Consider the following 20,331-nt stretch of genomic DNA (forward strand, 5'->3'; position numbering starts at 1 on the left):
GTACAATTTGTCTCGATCCGTAAGGCTCGAGACCAATGCCCTGGATCATATATATTAAAATAGCCAACATGTTGAACTCGATATTAATTGTAGGTTTTGTGTGCTGATGGTTAATACAGAGCACAAAAGTCCAATGAACCTGTGAATAATGGTTTAAGGTGATTAGTCCTCATGAACATGGTTATATCGGAATACAAACAATTTTCACAGTAAGCATCAAATCATGTACAAAAAGTTCCAATCAAATGTAAATATCAATTGTATATCTTTATGTTACCTCTCCCCCCCCCCTTCCTTGGTTGAACAATGGAACAAAAATGAGCATATGAGTTCACCATTCATTTTAAGTTTCGCCTAAGTTACAAACGGCTTTATGAAAGGTCACCCGGATTTTTGATTACTATATTTGTGTAGGTGAAATATATATTATCAATTCATGTGTAAGTACCAGTTTTTCATTGCTTTGAAATTAAACACAAAAAAGGATTTTACTTTATCACATAAATGGTGTGTGTCTGGGGGCAATTAAATCAAGGAAGTTCAATTTCAATCCGAGCTACATATTCCACTCATACATATACAGAGAAAGAAGATAGAAGTACAATTTTCGTTTTGGTGGTGGGGATTTTTTTACCTGATTGCTAAGAAAGCATGAATGCTTGTAAGCAAGCAACCAGAGGACCGACGGCTTAAGGTCCTCTCCGAAGGACCTGGTAATGAGGATTAATGCCTTACCAAAGGGCACTAGCGCACCAAGGGTGAATCGAACCCGGGTCACCAGAATACGAATCCCCCGCTCTACCGACTGAGCTATCGCGCCTCCTTGAATAACGTAACATTCATTCACTTGTAAAGGACAAGCTTGAACATCCGATCTGCAAGTTTTGTCATACATGAAAATTATCACAAGATCTCACTGGGAAGCTCCTTCAACAGCAGTACAAAAAAAAAAAAAAAAAAAAAAAATTTAAAATATTGTTATTTGAAAGAAGTTTAATCATTTTCATCACAAATGTACAAGAAGAGTTACAAAAGTGATGCTCTTGAACAAAACCATCCACCATTTTACCAGAGGAAACAAAAATCACAAAAAAGTAGGCAAGTTCTGTGATGGTACACCATAAATTAACATAGAACAAAAGGCAATGAATGATTGTGTACATTTTCTGTAAGAAAAGATCAAAATTCTTAACAAAGAACATATTGAAATGGCTCCAAAGCAAAAAACCGAAGGAGTTTAATGATTGAAGTGACAATGCTTTCCAATTTTTACACTGTCCATGGGAAATCTGTTTCAATGTATTAAAAAAAAAACTGAACAAGGACTTTGGTCACAGTCGAGCATCATTTTAATGACCCTAAACCAAAGAACAGCTCATTTTGATTCAATTCAAGAATGACATTTTTTTTTTTTGACATTGTGTTTCTATCTGTTCAATATTAAAGGAAACTTATACAATTTTACTCTCTAAGAAAGAGGCATTTTAAAGTGAACAAGGTGTGATACATTGCAAGTATGTGTAATTTTGGTTTAAGAATGTGTATAAATTAAATTCGATGACCGTTATATTCATATACATCTACAGACCAATTTTCAACTTAGCTCGGTTTAATACAAAATGGTGTCAGATGAAATAATTTTGTCAGCATTCAAGTAGCTGGAAAATGATGGGCATATCACAACACCCCGAGACAAGTTACACATTACAACATTGCATGTACATGTAACATATGGAGCTAAGCCAAATGCTGAAGTGTTACGTTCTACTGTAATGGTGTAAACAAACGCTTCAAACACTATTCAAGCATAGAGACCCAAGAAGAAGAGTATTAGACTTTGTATGTCATGAAGAGGGCAATATGCATCATTCATGAATGAACTTAACAAAAGGATTTCCCTTGTAAATATATAAGGAGAATATTAACCCGTTGAATACTGAATTTAGTAATTCCCATAGACTTTGTACAGGGATCACCCGGTTCCATTCGGCAACGGGTTAACTATGAAGAAGTAGGGGCAACAGTAGACAAAGGATAGTAAACAAGGAGTGGGAGGGGGGTAAATAAAGGCGGATATGTGTTTGATAAAATGGGTGGCAAATAAAGGAAACAGTTTTATATCATTTGATAGTTAAGTTTGCTCTGTTAATACATTTGCATAAACATATTTACATATATTATAACAAAAGTGGCACATATTACACAAACAATATGACATCTTGGTAAAGTAAATCCTACCAGGTGGAACAATAAACTAAGTGAAAAGTTTAATTTTTGATTTTTATATTTGTGTTTTATCCAAGTTGAATTTCTTCAATGCAAAACTATAAACGTTGACTCGATTGATTCAGATATGTCAGAATTGATTGTAAGACCCTTTTGTTATAGAAATAATGTCACTCTGTGTGACAATTGCTACAGAAATGGCCATACCTGTCTCCATGGCAACAGCTAAAACACGTGGCAATGGTGCACAGACAACTCATGCCAACATATTTTGCTCAAACTTTCTTCAGTATACAAAAGGTCAACAGCCTAAATTTCAGTCTGGCAATATAAATACCTCCCCATCTCTACATACACCACTTATGTCCACCTTGTATCACTCTGATTTTATTCACAAATGTTGCTAAGCTTTATTGTCTAAAAAAAAGCAATCAAAATTAAACCCTTCTTATTCCAAACTCTTTGGTTCATATACTGTTTAAACTTTTTCTTGGCACACTACTTCGAACTATCATGAAGCTTAAAAGTCCAAATTGATCAGTAGACAAGCACATCTTTAAAAATTCACAGGGATAGAGTTGTAAACAAACTTACTTACAAATTAGTAATCCTACTAGCTTATAGGATTGTACATGCACATTGTACAAGTACATTGCCGGTTGAACTATTTCTTCAAGAGACACTAGACGGACATTCCAGCAAGTTGTATTCACATGCAGATTTGTACAAAGCTGTCACATAAATATTTACAATACAAATCAGTAATTGCACTTGTGAAAATAATATCAAAGTATTTAGTTTTCATAACTAAAAGATATAAAGATATAACAAAGTAAAGATGGTTAAAGTGATCAGTTCACAAAATTCTCATTTTGGTTCTTGAAAATGGGCTTAACATTAGGCTTATAGTGTAAAAATACCATCCCAAAAGTCTCAAAGTATTATATCCACAGGATCAATTTTAAAACCTTAAAGATGTAAACCAAAGTTTGAAAATAATTGGGAGTTGGTTTCAATGACTATGTGTATACAGTGAACATGTGCACCACAACACACGAACTCTAGATGAACACAGCATGGCCTACATACAGTGTGTACTAGGTATACACTGAATGTTCAGTGCAGCTAATAGCGTGTGTGTGTGAATAGGAGATACACACAACAGAAGGCAGTCAAAATAGCCAACGGACTTTTTGAATTGGAGTAAACTGGTCATTAGCTTAACCTGTCTACTAGACGGTTCTCATAATCAAGCTAATAAATTGCTACTTGTATCTAAATTAGAGTTTTTCATTCTATATTGTGGTTTGTTTCAGGGTTTTTGAGGACAAATACATGCACTCATACACATGTTTTGTCTCAGTTTGAGAATTTTTTAAATCAGCTGCTCACAAAGTTAAACGATCCCTTTAAACTTTGGTTAATTCACAGTATATTTTCAAAGTTATTAATCAAAATCATTTAGATTGATTTCCATGAAGGAAAGTGTACAGTTTAAGCAGGTATGTACTCGAGACCAGTACTTCTAAGTCACAAGGTCGCTGGAGAAAACCTTCTCCAATAGACTTTGTACATGTGACTTGGCCCGAAGCCAATGACACAGATGGCAAAATGTGGCCTTGAGGCTGCCCTTGACAACATTCCTGCTTATAAAATCTCTGAATTAGGACACTAAGTGATCTCTCTAAAATGAAATCGCACCATTTTTACTATTGCAGGGTGCCCAACAAACAGAATTCCATTTGTTGAAAAGGTTTGAATCAAAGAACAGCTCTTATGGTCCAGTGCCCTGTTGCATGTACATTACTATTATGCTAACTTCCATGTATTCCTTGATTCTGATTGGCTCTTGAGGACTGTTGTCATGGTTACACAGGATTCCATGTTTCATAAACTTACAAACAATTTTATGACATGACTCGGAAAATTTAGATTTTTAAATACATTTGAATTTCAGGCTACTATCTAAACAAAGGCTCATATTTTTTGACCTGCTGCAAAAATATACTTCAGCTTGAAACTTTTTTTGAAAAATCTCTTTCATAGGAATGTGCACTTTCCATTCATCAGCATAATCATGCAGTATTTAGCTCCACGTCTCTCTTCTCAAACGTAATCAATATCATCACACTCGATGTTTAGGGATATCTTTACGATAAACCTCAAAGGATATATAAATAGATCAAATTTCCATCAATTCCTTCCTAATGTTCATTGATTGTAGCTACATATGTTGTATACGTCCAAGGTCAATGCTGCACAAATATTGTTGTAATCTCAAGCATAATCGATTTCACCATTCAGATATCAAAGTGTAGCCATATCTTCAAGAAAACATTAGCAGATATTGCAAGAGACTTAGATATATTTCCTTTCCTTAAACTCACCTTAATTAATGTGGAAAGCTTTAAATACTGCACATTAACGACCCCACTGCTGCATTTGTTCTACAAAATACATGTATGACATAACAACTTTTTTTCATCATGTTCCTTGGCACCTAATCAAAGGTTGACTGCATCTCCATTTACCAGGTTTTCTCTGGTGTACAACGCTGCTAACTTGATGCATCATCTCAAAACAATTGGTTGCAAGATATTCCTCGGCACCAAAACTCTACCTTGTTCTCATTTATCATGTCCTTCTCTCATGAATTAACAGTGGTAACTCTTGACCATAGTTCATAAAGTTTGTTGCAAGATGTCCCTGAGCTCGTTGACTCCATCTTTCAGGTCTTCTCAGGTAAATATGCTGCATCTGGTGCATGGTCCTTCACCTCGCCCTCATCTTCGTCCAGATCACCTATCCTGTCTTCTCCTTCCTCAGAGCTGATTGAGACTGCATCCTCCTGGGATTTTGGGAAGTGTTCCTCAATGTTCTCCTCCTTGATCCGAGTCAGAGGCAGCGAGCGGTTGAACAGATTCACCTGGAAGAGTGCAGATAAAGGTCATTATGATCACAGAGTGGGAAATTTGAGAAAATGGTGGACGGATTCCCAACAGCACACAGTTAAAATTGATGCTTTCCCCGTTGCCAGATAACATATTACACATCTACGTTCTAAAAGTGTTTAATAATGACCGATGTGAACTTTGGACTCATGCTACTATATCAGGGTCCCATCTTACAAAGAGTTACGACTGATCCGATCAACCTCAATTCTATGGAAATCCATCATTGCCATAATATTTTCCCCAAGAGATTTGAACAATGTCCTTTTTAAACAAAGAGAAGCACAGTGAAATTTCAAGAAAACACTGAATGTCTGAATATACATCATAGTTAGAAAATATTTTGAACAGACAGACATAATACATGTTGACATCACTGGCTTTCCATAGTTTTGGTTGATTGGATCAATTGCAACTCTTTGTAAGACAGGGCCCAGATCATCATCACTCCAATATGCATACATGAGCCAACGCTCAAACAATTCTTCAGTTATTCTTGTTCTTTGTAATGCAATGGACCCTTTGAATTTTGACATCATGATCCCCAAAACTACTCGGGTCTTCGCCACTCTTATATGCATAGATGAATCAAGTTTGGAGTTGATCCTTCAAACGGTTCTCTCATTATCGCGAGAACGAAACAGACAGACGGACCACCCCAAAACATAATGCCTCCGACAACTAATGTGGGCAGAGATATATAGAAATTACCGATGTAATACATGTCATTACCTGATCAGAGATAATTGATTGATCCATAAGAGTCAGCCTCAGGTTTGTCCTAAGAATAAGATCCTTGACCTGTGACTTGCTGATGTTCCCAGACTCATCCTTGATGTAGCTGACAAGCATCTTGAGCTTGCCGTTGAGTGACTGCAAGGACTCTTTCTCGGACTTATCCATGGTCTCGCTACCGACGGCTAGGTCCAGGATCTGGATTATGCTGTGGAGTCTGTAGTAGTCCGTCTCTTTCGTAGGTCTGGCCACAGAGTCTACAAGGTCCAAGACATACTGAACCTGCAACCACATGGGATAACATGAAGATTCTTCGTCTTAAGAGGTGATGCAAAAAACACATTTTCCTTGGATTGGAATTTTTCTTTTCAAATTTGATGCAACTGATGAATCAATTTTAACAGTAGCAAACAATCAATTGTAAATTTGAGGTTAATTGCAAGACTCACAAATTAATCTTGAGACCCAGAGGTAAACATAAATGTCAGGTGCGGTAGTCATCTAAAAACGAGCTTAAACCAAATCCAATAAAATGACCATCCAAGCATTTGTGTGTCTAAATGAAAATATGTAATTGCTGAGAAATTGGCAAAATAAGCATGGCATACGAAAAACACCGTGATTACCGTAATGCATGATCATGATCTTGGCCAATCTGTCAGGATTAACACGTATGAGCGATGTCACAATAAGGGTGCAACTTGCACCCATGTATTATGAAATGCACAAATTGACTGGCACTTGATTAAACACTTCCCAAGGATGACAATACAACTATACAGTGCGTATCAAAAAAAAGTTTACACTTTGAAAAAGCCCTGAGAATTAAAAAATATACAACATGTGGGTAATTTTTTCACATATAATCTTGGGTTTGGGTCTCATCTATCCAATGAAAGTAAACGTTTTGACAGAATGTTACACTTGAGTGAGCACTGTCAATTTTTGTAAAGCTCGCAGAAATGGTAGTTTTCACGCTGTGTCAAGGGGAAAGGGCGAAATCAAACTGAAATGTAAACCAACTTTGAATGATAAAAACTTAGTGAAAAAATGCTGGAGATGTCTGATACAAACTTTTGTTCAGATTCAGTTATGCCCTCAGATCCAGCTAGCACAGAAGGGTAAAGGTTGTGCTTACTAAGTGTTGAAATTTCAATTTGGGTGGCAAAATTGTTACAAAATGCTTGAATGTATCTATTTTATTTCAATTGACTAAAAGTGCAAGGGAAATGCATAAGAAATGTTTCGCAGGGTAAGTTTGATTTCGCCCTTTCCCCAAGTTTTTATCATTTAAAGTTGGTTTACATTTCATTTTTCATTTAATACTTGTTTCTCCACACCATTTCCAAGCTTGACAATGATTAACAAAATGAAAATCAAGACTAAGCCATTTCATGTAAATCACAGCTCAGTGTAAACAAATTTCGTCACGATGGCCTCTGTGTTTGGGGGAGTGGGGTGGGGCGCAATGCACTCTTTGAAGTGTTTTGGGCAAGGAACCGAGTTAAAAGAGGTAAAAGATATCTTTAAATCAATTTTACTAGCTAAATTCCACGCTCTCTTTATGATTAAGGTCTACTTTTATTCACATAACTATTTCAAAGTTCTGCGCAAATCATTTTTCACTAACTTTTCAAAAATAAGTGGTGCTCACTCAAGCGGAAATATTTTTTGACAGTTATATCGCCATTTGCTAAAATGGATCTGTACCAATGTTAGAATGTAGAAAAATCTTCAGGATATTACAAATGTATGATTTTACAGGATTTTTCTAAGTGTAAACTTGTTTTTGATACGCAGTGTAGAACAGGATGATATAAATACCTTGAGTTCAGGACGGAAGCCATTGCAATTCTGCTCTGGTTCGTCTGATGTAAGCTTTTTTAGACACATGTACCTGGAAATATCAACAGAAATAATGGTTCAAGGCATTATTCCGAGATAATGGCGTTAGTATTTGAGAAAATATATTGGGGTGTCAAGTACATGCATCATGTCTTGTTATAGATAGATTTTCACCTTTGATTTCAAGCAACTATTACTACACGCTTACTTGGCAATCTGAATGTGCAAAAGAAGAAATAAAAAATGTTCGTTTGTTGTAATCCGACCAACCATTGTTATTTATATTTTAATTCATATTTGACCCCAAAATAAAAATGTGCCAACTGACCCTTATTCAATTGTTTTTCCTATTTTTCTTGCTGGCAAATGGCAAGGTAAAACATCATCCATGACAAGTGAGGAACTCCCCTACGCACCCGCTTATTTTTCCTCTGTTACGACACACAAACATTTTTTTTTACGGTCTTAGCATCACTTTAGAAGGATATCACATCCAAATGGCCTCAGACATTACAATATGTCTCATCAATCTAACCAACTGCAATTACTTAATCCTTTATCATCATAGGGTTAACTTACGCTAGTTGTCTTGAGATGTACCTGCCCCTCTCGGTACATCCAGGCATGAGATGTGTGATGTAAACCAGGTTATGATGATGGCTAGTAACGTGTGGTAAAACATGGCACAGACGTTCAGCCTGCAAAGATATACATCATAGCAGGGGGTCATTTCACACAGCTGCTCATAAGTTATGTATGTTACTTTACGAATGACTGGTAATACATCATTGTATGGAGAAGGTACCCCGCATAATTCCGGTTTCTGAAAAAGGGAGTGAATTTCTAACTAAAGTTTGAACTTTGCATCCTGGGCCCCCGTCTTACAAAGAGTTATGATTGATCCAATCAATCATTACTCTATGGAAATCCATCAGTGTCATAATACATATTTGCGATTGATCGGATCAATCGCAACTCTTTGTAAGACAGGCCCTAGATACAGCTTAACAAGAATTTTAATCCTTAGCTAATGGGAATCAAAATGATCGAGACTCATTTTCCTCCTAACAACAGGTTGCAAGTCAGGCATAACTTACACACAGATAAGATTTGCACATTTTCCATCAGACATTAAAATACTAATTCTGTGAGAGGAGTCTGCTGCAAACCATCACCTCCATCAACATAATCACTACCACTATCATCATCATCATCATCATCTACATCATAATCACAGTCGTCATCATTGTCATTACCGCAATCATGAACATCACCACCACCATCATCAAATTATCATAATCACTACCACTACCATCAATCATCATCATAAGCAATAGCAGCAGCAGCAAAGGTATTTTTGAAGGGAAAATAACTGCAACTGTCCTGATTCTGCTTTGATATTTTTTTATGCATTAACCTGATACTATTGATAATACCATAGAGACTGATTCATCACACTAGTTGCTTTAAGTTCTCTCATATAAGTGTATAAGAAACATATAGGTGGTCAATTCCATAATTGGATCATGACTATTATCACCAGTAGATGGAAAAAGGTCAACTTTACCTGACTTGCCCAAGAGGCTTCAGGCACACATGCAAACAGGGCTACAAGACATAGAGTGAAATCATTCTCCACAGCTTTCCTGCAAAGATAGAAATAATAGAAATTAAATGAATTCTCAACTGCACAAAGTCACTAATGCCAGATCTCAATTTTTTTATTGCACACTTGATAGTATTTTTTTGGTCAAAATCTCTCATAATGAGATTGTCCGTCCTATTATCAATCAATGATCCAATCATACTATTGAATCCCAAAACATTTGGACAGGGGCATCAGTCTTCGTCAGGGGGTAGAAACAGTCTCTCCCAGGTTCCGGAGGCTTCTAATTAGCTCAGGGCAAATCTTTTTGGCAAGTCCGGTTGTCACGTGATACATATACTCTCTAACTGGATGACGGATTTGACAATCAGCAATCCCTCACTTAAGTCATTGAGCCATATAAGAAGCCCATTGTCAACTCCGGAGTTAATTATGATGTAGCCAAAATATATTTACATACATTTTTGGGGTGAAATAATATTAAACTAGTTCAGATAAGCATGATCTTACTTGATGAAGTAAGTCTCAAGAGATGCTTTGCATACAAGAAAAGCTAGGCAGCATATCTCCTCTTCTGTGTAAGGGAACCTACAGAGGTGAAAAAAAAAGAAAAAGAAATGAGTCAGAAAAATTCATGATAATGAAAAAATAATCCATAGATCTACAAGGTGTGTAGATATATAATATACAAACGACTTTGACAATGTAGTATCAGATGTTATTTACTATCATTTTCAGACAATAATTGTAGAAAAGAGCTCATTATGATATCACCTGGTAACAAGTAACATAAGGCTATTGTTTGTAAAAAAACAAAAAAAGTTTTATCATTTTGTTGAGAAAGCGTAATTTACCGATTGACAGTTTTCCTGGTGATGAGAGCAAGGGTCAAGATCTTGATGACCTTCATAAGATTGTTGCCATGGTAACGTGCCTTCTCCGCGTCCGTGAGGTCAGCAGCAGAGGATGAAGCACTCTCCACCTGTTGGTTAGTTGCATCTTTCCTTGGTCTGTTTTGGTATAGATCAATAAACACCATATTAGGTCAAAATCAGGGGCATTCGCAGAGCTGCTAACCTGAACAAGAACATTTCACTATTTTTTTAAAACTGAAAGTCAGTATTTTGGTGAGGAAATCAGTATTTCAAAGAAATACCATAGGGCTACACATAAAACTGTAACTTTAGACGTCAGTATTTTGCATGAAACCATCAGTATTCTTCTCATTTTTCAGTACTGCATACTGAATATCAATACTACTTGGCAGTTGGCTGGGAGTAATTTGAATGGATTTCTTTACTTAAAGTCACTCTTAGCTTACGAACAGCTTTATAAAACGGCCCCCAGTTTCAATAGGTATTTAGGATTATGATTACTTTGTTATTATCATAACTACCATGGAAACAAGTCTCAGCAGGCAATTAAAATGAAGGTTTCCATGGTAGAAATCATAATGAAAAAGTTATCATAAATGCAAGTCTTCATGAAATGGACCCAAGATTACCACAAAAAAAGTAAATACCTAATGGAGCTTTCATCAAATTCTGGATGTACAAGGCCCTGCGGTAGAAGCTCATTGAATGATGCACCTACATCAAAACAAAAATAATACAATATTTACACATGGTGGCTCACAAACCACAAGTCTCGCCTGATTTTGCCATTAATATATTATCCAATATGATCTTTTGACCCATAGATGACATTTGACCTTATCATCCTCATGAACAGAAGTGTGGTTTTATCTAATAATTACTTGTACCAGTGTAAACACAATTAATGCAGAAATTCAGAAATGAGAGCAAGTTAAAAAAAAACAAAAAAACTTGACATTTTGACCCCTAGATGACCTTTGACCCCATCACCCTAAACAACACACATGTGGTATTACCTAAGGATAACTTAAACCAAGTGTGACCAAAATTGATGCAAAAATAAAGAAATGAGAGCAAGTTGCAAGAAGAAAATTTTTAAAGAAAGATGGACATGCCCTCATATCATATGACCTTTGGCCCCATCATCCTTATGGACACAAATGTGGTATTACTCAAGGATCATATGTACCATGTATGAACATAATTGATGCAGAAATAAAGAAATAAGAGCAAGATGAACAAAAACTTTAACATTTTTTAACAGACCAACAGACTATTAAACAGACCAACAGTCTCTGCCAAACATCACTTCAGGCGAGACAAAAAATGAAATGCATAAACATAACCATTATTTTTCTTCACCTGCATTTTTTTTTAAACAAGTATGCTTCCATTACAAGTTTTTTTTTAAATCCTATCAGAAGAATTGATAGCATAAATAAAATACCAGATATATAAATCATGTATGGTTACATAAAAAGTAGTACTCCAAGTAAATAACATAGTTGTACAGTTTGATAAAAAGGGATTGATGATAAAAATACAGATGGAGAAATAACCAAAAAAAAAAAAGAAAAAGGAGGAAGAGATTGTCTTTATTTATTATTCAATGTCAAATAATTATCACATAAATGATAATAATGATATGTCATTTATCAAGGGTCCTACACAAATATAATATTACTAATTTTCACAGATTTAACAGGCTGAGAGCCCGTTTTGCAGGTCTCATTTGTAAAAGTCAATGACTTAGCAGGGGATCAAACCAACCTGTCATGAGATCAAATCCATAAAACTTGAGTACAAAATAACAAGACTGAAAGCAAGAGGGGAACGCTGATTAAAGAACTCACCATAATTGACCAAGATCTGGGTGATTTCAGCCACAGACGGCGCCCAAGGCACGACGTCAGGATGCTGTACTGGCCACGTGTTGAGGATGGACCACATGGTCTGGTATGCCTTGTTAACTACATTACAATCAGTATGCACAGACACTGATATACATGAAGGAAATAGAGAGAAGGGTAGAAAAGACAGAGATGAAAAGAAAGAATCAGGAGATAAAAGAGATTATTGAAAGGTTGAAACATCTTTTCCAAGGTCTGAAAAAGTAGCGAGCTTGACTATAAAGCTTGACTGTAATGGCTGTACAGTCATGTCTGCTATGTGCAAAATGTGATGTGTTGAAGCACATTGTATGTAACCAGAACACACACACACACATACACGCTGGTTCAGACATAATTTTCCTTTTTATTCTGACATGAATGTTGCAAAGACAAAGTACCGTAAGTAACGGTCTATTAACCGCACCTTTTTCTCGGCGGAATAGAAGCAAAAGTCGGGGGTGCGGTTTATCCACGGTGACGGGTCTGAGCCAGCCCGTCGTAACCCCTCCCGAACACGTAAGACGTCTGCCAGTTCACAACACTTCGAGTGGCCGGGCGTAGCCGCCCAGGGCAATGTCGTTTAGAGGGGTATGAGCCGCGGGTAATGAGAAGCGATTATTACGATCTTAATCAAATATTGTCCATAACAAGCGCACCCACCTTCATGACACTAATTTTGACTTTATTCTCGATTTAAAGCAGCGAATTTCCCTGGCTAAGTTCAAAGAGACGCCAAGCATACTCGGTAATATTTTGTCACAGCTGAGCGAGAGTTGAGTGAGCTGAGCTAGCTTGCGTTGTATTGTGGTTATAGTGCAACTTAAGCTGGCGCTATTCATTTTAACCCCTCCCCTCCAAAGTCCTGTTTTGCGCCAGCTTATTTTTTCTTTCCCGTTTGGTTTTCATAAGATACCATGTACACCACGCAGGAGAGAGACGGCACGAAGCCGTAAAAACAACTGGAAAAATGCAAATTTCTTTGTGTCTTGAACCTTCTTGTAATCCCGTATCCAAAATTCATGCTAAGACATCGAATGCTAGACAAATTCTGAAAGTGATTGTGAGGTTGTGATGCAAGAAATGTGAATGTTTCTTCCTCCTACGCCGGGAAAGACACAGATCATAATTTGATAAGATGTACTGGAACCATATCGTAGTTTGCAATGTACAAGAACGGCAGTGCTGTGTGTGCGCACTGTGACTGTGAGGTGAGTGAGTGTGTAAGTGGCCAATATTGTCGGGACCTTTCTTTCTTGCTAACATTTGTTGATGAATTGATCAAGAACAGCAGATTTCCGCATACCGGTAATCTCTTTGGATACTTTGAAATCTTTAACTTAAGTTTTGTTTCTTCGTACCTCAAATATGCATGTAAATGTGAGAAGGATTTTTTTTTTTTTTTTTTAGTCCAAAGTTGGGGGTGCGGTTAATCCACAGGTGCGGTTTATAGTCCGTTACTTACGGTATATTCAATATATTTAGTCATAATATTCCATATAAGCTATATATTTAGTCAGAAAGGATCATTCATCATTATGGATTATCCAAAGCTTCAAGCAGGTTTCCAAATTACAGCAAATTTATTTTTACAACTTCAAAGCTGCATTTTCCATTCAGTCAATATTGAACAATTTCTCGTAAAATATCCAGAATAGAGTAAAGCCATTGAACTTACTGAGTCTTAGAAGCCAGAGCATGAAGGCTGGAGGGCATGGTTTAGAATGGTAGGTCATCTCTACGGCAAACGTCCTAAGCATTTCAACCATTTCATCTGAACAAACATATACATGTAATTAGGGACTTTATATTACAGGATGTGACTGTTCCCAAAAACAATTCTTCAATCACATACAAGTGATGTACAAAATGCAAATATTTTGTCGTGCAAACATGGTGTATGAATACTGTTAACCATATAGAAAGACACCAAATAAGAATTTGATTAGAGTTAAATAATTACATCTACACTCATGACAAGGAATGAAAGAGAGGATGTCTCTTTTAAAAAAAAATTGTGTCATTCTATTTACCTGGAAAGTTCTGCCACAATGAAAACAAACCAATGCAGGATATTGTAGAAAAAGACATACAAACACAAGCGCATTGAGCCTACATCATCGTTCTATATCAAATTAAGTTTAACTTTTGTTACTGGTCAAAATGACTATCAAAATATAAAATTAATTTTTGCATTTTAACAAAAATAAAAGCTTAATATTTTACTCCCATCGTGTACCATGTTGCTAAATAGCATCTTAAGCACATCGCTTCGGTTGGTGTCATTAAAAAAAAAGTTCTTGCATTTTTCTACACACAACCATCAATATTCGGAGAAGCCCATATTCTAGATCCAACAAATTTAGGCCTGGGGTCAATAATATAAATCATAGCGCTTGATCATGGGACTGATTTCTACAATCGATTAGATTGATCATTATGTGCAATCAATCATACAAATCAACTGTATGATGAATCGCCAACCTTTGTGTTACAGGCCCCAGGGTCCCGTAACACAAAGGTTAGCCATTGATCGTACGCTTGATTTTTGCGATTGATTGTACATTGTAGTCAATGGAATCGATCATACAAAATTGTTCTACGATGTTAACTGGGCTTTGTGTTACAGGCCCCCGACTGATCAGCTTCTTTTCCCTTTATAAAAAAAAAGGCAAGGGCATTTCTCACCTGCTGTTGCTTTGAGCATCAGACTTTCCAGTGCACTTGGTTTATCAGGCTTAAATCCACAACCTTCCAGTGAGGCCATGTGGTCAGCGTAGTTGAAGATCTATTTATATGACAGCATTTCATGCATTTTTAATTACATACCTGGATAAGTTGTGAATTTGATGATTTGTGGGTCATGTAAATTTTAACAATAGAATACATGTATATGAAATGAATTGAATCAATTATTACATCTTCATTGGCCCTCTCAACTAGAGCTGTACCATATGATAATATAGAAATACTAGAAGCTTCAACAATCAGATAATATTGAAAAGATGAAGATATATTTATCATCTTAAATTATATCATAATATAAATACGAGTTTTGGTATGTTCTAGCCATCAATATTATGCAGTCCACTCCTATCTTCCCGACTACTCTAAAATTTGAGAAAAGTCTGTACACAACATGCCACTGGCGTAAATCCGTGTTGATGGGTGGGGGGGATGACTGAAATATTTTGGCATTTTTTTTGCAATCCTGTTTTTAGATATGCAAGGAATTGCCATTGATATGTCCACAGTGGCGTACCGTGGGTCACGGCATGGGGGGGGGGGGCACCAGCAAAAATTTTGAATCACTGAGTGAGTGCGCTAGTGAGCGCGCTCAGTTGCCAGTTATACTGACCTAATAGAGACATTTTAAGGACAATGACATTAAACTGATATGTATCTCACTGATCAAATAATGCGAGCGCGAAGCGCGAGCTGAATTTTTTTTATATTCACACCTAAAAAGGGATATTATAATCAAATTTTTGTAATCATGATAGGTACCTGTCTCGCTAAACAATGCGAGCGCGAAGCGCGAGCTGAAAATTTAGATAATTCAGACCTGAAGTGGGGCATTCTGAGGTTTTTTGTAAGAATTAACTAGGACCATACGTATTTCATTAACCAAATGATTCGAGCGCGAAGCGCGAGCTGAAAATTTTTGATATTCAGATCAGAAGGGACATTTTAAGGACTGATTTTAGGAATTTATGAAAAGCAGACATATCTCACCAATCCACTAATGCAAACGTAATCACGGACAGGTCGTGAAAAAGAAGCATATGTCACTACATAAAACAATGATAACTCAAGTGCTAGGAAATATATTTGGTTTATATTGACTTGAAAACGGGATGTACGTTTTAGTACAACAGGATTATATATCACGTTAAACAGACAATGCGAGCACCAGGAACAATGAAGACGTAGGCCCTGGGCAAATTATGTTTCATAAAGTTATGATAAATATGTTTCTTATGTAATGTAACATAACATAATTATATATGATATAACATTATAATGAATAATATTTTCTTCTTTCCCACTACGTTTCTCTTCCTTTCTCCCTCTTTCTCTTTTCCCCTTTCCCCGTTTTTTTTTTGGTCAGCCGATGGGGGGGGGGGGGGATGTGCCCCCCATGCCCCCCGTAGTTACGCCACTGTATGTCCATATGGCAAATACCCCTCCAATATTATTATCTTTTTTACCCCATGATGGTTTAATGGTTTTATTAGAGATTACATTTAAAAAAATTTGACATTCCATCTTAATTCCTTCCCAAAGACCCCAACATTGATGAATTGGAAGAAACGGGGGTTTCTCTTCAATGTTATAATAAGGACAGAAGTATTTCGTTTGGAAATGGTGAACTGGCTCTTTATTTGCATTTTATGATTCAATAATATTTTATTTGTTAAGCGGTATTTTAGGAAGAATTTTCACCAATAAAACAATTATCTCTTGTGATTTTTTTTCATTTCTTTCGTAAAAAGTGGGGGGGGGGGATGTTTGTACAGGCCATCCCCCCCTCCTCGAAAAGTGGGGGGGATATATCCCCCCCATCCCCCCCGGGATTTACGCCAGTGCAACATGCAAGCCAGTACACCAACACATACACACAACAATGAAGGCAATTAATACTCTTTCTAATCTTAAAATGAATTTATTTCTTACCTGTCTGAGTTTTGTCTGATCAAAGACATCTTCACCCGGATGGACCTTCGGTATCTCTTGCTTATCATCAGGACAAAACTATAAAATAAAAAGGGAAGGGGTGAAATAAATATATATAAAAGAGATAAAATAGAAGCATCACGTTACCAATGGATGAATGGATAGATGGGTGGGTATGAATGCATGGATGAATGAATCATTCAATCAATGAATCAATGAATGAAATGAATGAATAGAGAAATGAATTAATAAATTAATTAATGGGTGCATTGATGATTAAATTAATGAATGTGTGAATGGATGAATTAATGAGTGAATTAATTAATGGGTGGATGGATGAATAAATGAATGAATGGATGAATAAATGAATATATGGCAGAATGAATGAATGATGGAAAGAATGAGTGAGTATTGAATAGAAAGCAAGCAGGCAAATTAATAATTACATTATTTTCCAGTAAATAAATAACGTTTTTTTTCTCCTCTTTATTATCTTGAAAAGTTGGGTGTGGATTATTCAAAGAAACATTAAATTGTCATCAGTAAGCTGACTGAATTTTCTCCATTGTTGAAAGTTTAGGAACAACCATGAAATGAAACATATAGAATATCTAATATAACTATTTGTTTGTTACTAAAAAAGAGAGTATATTTTGCATAGTTTTGATTAAAAAACTTCTTTATAAAGGTTGTTTTATATTATCAGCAAAATTGTTATTAATTCAATAATACTTTTTAAAAAAAACCTGTTTGTGATGAAAACTTGTTTTTTTTTGCAGCTAAAAATGCTTCATTCCACAGAATATGATTCAAATCATAAGTGTCTCTATCAGCATCATACCTTTTTGAGCAATTTGTTTGCACGTTCTTCCAGTTCCCCACCATCTGAGCCTATGTCAAGGTCACCGTCTCCAGCCTTCTCGAGCTCCGTTAGCTGTCTGGCAAAACCCCCCTTGTTCACATCTTGCTTCAGACGTTTGAACTTTTCCTCAAACTCCTTCTGTTTTCAATAAAAAAAGACAAAAATAATTAGGAAGAATTCGACAATAAAAAAATAAATAAATAAAATTGAATTCAAATGCCAAAATTTCGGGTTTTTCAGAGACTTAAGATCTGCACCTTCATACTTACTTTAGTCTTCTTTACCACACATTACCATAAAAATCTATTACCATTCACCATTTATTGTAATGTATATACGACAAATATTGGCCGCAGAAGACGTTTGAAGCCAAAGTGGGCCTTGAGACATAAAAGAAAAGAGATTAATATCAGTGGATTAAATGAGATTAGATTAAATTATGAATAACTTACTGTAGTTTTCGATATGTCCAACAGCTTATTCAGATTGTGCTTCAATTTGATTTTCTTTTTCACAGGTTCCTCATCGCCAATTTCCTGTGACAACCTAACTGGGCTCATTGAATCCTATCAGAGAAAAAATATGCATTAAAATAATCTTATCAATATCAATAGAATAAAGAACAATGATAATAACAGGGTTCCAAGCTTTTCATGAAAACAAAATTCCTTGATAATTATTTAAACCCATTTCCAGTTTTGCATGTTTTCTAAGTTGTTGCAGTGAATTACATGTATTTTCAGTATAAAAACAATAATGTCAAACGAATTAGTCTTACACAGGCATGTAATGGCCTCCCTTCTCCCCCATACAGCCATCCTTTCCTCACCTTATACAGAAAGAGGGTGATTCAAGGCAATCCTAGTACATATCATTAAATTACAACACACTATGTTAAAGACGCTACTTAAATATATGCAACAAAATATTATCTGACTGACCACCGTGCTTTCGACCTTTGGGCCAATCAAAATTCCCTGATTTTTAAGTCAATTGAGGCATATTTTCGATTTGAGATATTTTCAATCAAATCCCCTGATTTTTCCCTGACTGGAAAAAAGTAAAATAATTTTCCCCGATTTCCCTGATGGGCTGGGAACCCTGTAATAATCAGACTTGATTTCTGTGGCACATAAAAGTGTTTTCATATCATAAACACTGTTCTACTAATTCAAACCCAAGCTCTGATGCCAGTGTAGCATTCTAAGGGGTGTTGCAAGAAAATATTTGCAATCAATTGCAAAATTTCTGTTGGAATTTTACAATCAATATAACAATTTTAGCTGTAGTAAATCATATTACACTTCTTGTTTCAAGAAGCAGTTCAGTAATCAATCACAAATTTACAATTATTTGTAAGACAAATGGTTAATTTGTGACCAAAAATAGATTTGCAATTGATCGCAAGTTTCTTGCAACGCCCCACTAGACTAGTTTCTGACTGATAGTGCTGGTTTCGCCGTGAACAATATTTTTCACATCCTAATACATAAATATGCAATAAATTACAGATCGTGGCATATTAAAATTGAGTAATATGCATGGAAATGCTTCAAAGGGATGCATTTGCAAGGCAATTCTCGGTGAGTGTAGTATTGACAATGTAGAGTTTGAACAGTATGAATAGGATATAAGAAAGTTGAGCAGATGGCAGGAAAACCAGATACTCCAGAAGAGATATTTCATGAAGTACATTGTTAACAATAAACGTGTGTTGTTTTTTAATCGTAATTATTTACCGGTATTATGTTCCACATCATTGCTGTTTAGTTACAGTATGATTATCAAGATCCAACATACAATTGACTTTGACCAAATTGAATTTTCTGAACATGTATAATGGCAAAGGGAAAAAAAAAGGAAAATCCAAACTTCCACTGAAACACTGAAGTGATTAATTTTACACAATTTGTAGGAACTAGAGAGAAAATTATTTTTTTCTTTAAATATTGAGCATTCGACAGACCGAACCTATACAGTGTACAAGCCTGTATGAGATAATTCACTTTCAAACCTTAACTTAATTGGCAGGTGAAATGATTGAGTGTACCATTAAACACATTTTACAAGAAAGATAGGATCTAAAATGTGTTATGGGTAATATTTAAAACTTAAATGTTTCATCTTTTTACTTCTCTGAGTTCCAAACCCTAAATATACAATACTACATGTACACGAACCTAGTGATATTCCTCTTCGTTCCTCAAGTAGTAAGAAAATAATGCAAATGATCTGAATGAAAATAATCCCTAATGCTGTGAAATAAACTACCTGCACATATATCCCTATAAAAATAAACTTTGCTTGAAACCTTCCTGTTTGCAAAGCATATTTTCTATTTAAAAAAGTTGGTCAACAGAGACTAGTGCATGCCTAAAACTGGTAGTATAGCCTAGGTATATAATTTATTGCAATTTATATTCAAATTCATATCCATTGACAAGTGCCAAATAAAACATTCAGGTAGTATAATGTGATCGATAGCAATGAGGACGATGTAATACAAATTATAATTTATATCGCTATAATTAAACTGCTATTGCTTAAACTCCCTTCACCACCACCACCACCACCACCACCACCACTACTACTACTACTACTATTACTACTACTACCACCATCACCACCACTACTACTACTATTACTACTACTTCTACTACTACTA

The 20,331-nt window shown here is 35.8% G+C and overlaps 1 protein-coding gene across 1 annotated transcript in view; it reads right to left on the reverse strand.

Moving 5' to 3' along the window:
- Positions 1–973: 973 nt before the first annotated feature.
- Positions 974–20,331, reverse strand: part of LOC129273571 (SMC5-SMC6 complex localization factor protein 2-like) — a 32,083-nt gene continuing 12,725 nt past the window's right edge. Inside the window, exons 4-17 of the mRNA XM_064107177.1 lie at positions 18,119–18,232; positions 17,646–17,804; positions 16,805–16,882; positions 14,816–14,915; positions 13,806–13,901; positions 12,092–12,235; positions 10,886–10,952; positions 10,218–10,373; positions 9,874–9,951; positions 9,325–9,403; positions 8,337–8,455; positions 7,737–7,809; positions 5,910–6,194; positions 974–5,152 (exon numbers count right to left, since the gene is read on the reverse strand). Coding sequence (XP_063963247.1) covers positions 4,955–5,152; positions 5,910–6,194; positions 7,737–7,809; positions 8,337–8,455; positions 9,325–9,403; positions 9,874–9,951; positions 10,218–10,373; positions 10,886–10,952; positions 12,092–12,235; positions 13,806–13,901; positions 14,816–14,915; positions 16,805–16,882; positions 17,646–17,804; positions 18,119–18,232 — 1,746 coding nt within the window. The 3' untranslated portion in view covers positions 974–4,954. The remainder of the gene's footprint in view (positions 5,153–5,909; positions 6,195–7,736; positions 7,810–8,336; positions 8,456–9,324; positions 9,404–9,873; positions 9,952–10,217; positions 10,374–10,885; positions 10,953–12,091; positions 12,236–13,805; positions 13,902–14,815; positions 14,916–16,804; positions 16,883–17,645; positions 17,805–18,118; positions 18,233–20,331) is intronic.

This window comes from Lytechinus pictus, chromosome 12 (assembly GCF_037042905.1).
Source record: "Lytechinus pictus isolate F3 Inbred chromosome 12, Lp3.0, whole genome shotgun sequence".
NCBI classification, from domain to species: Eukaryota; Metazoa; Echinodermata; class Echinoidea; order Temnopleuroida; family Toxopneustidae; genus Lytechinus; species Lytechinus pictus.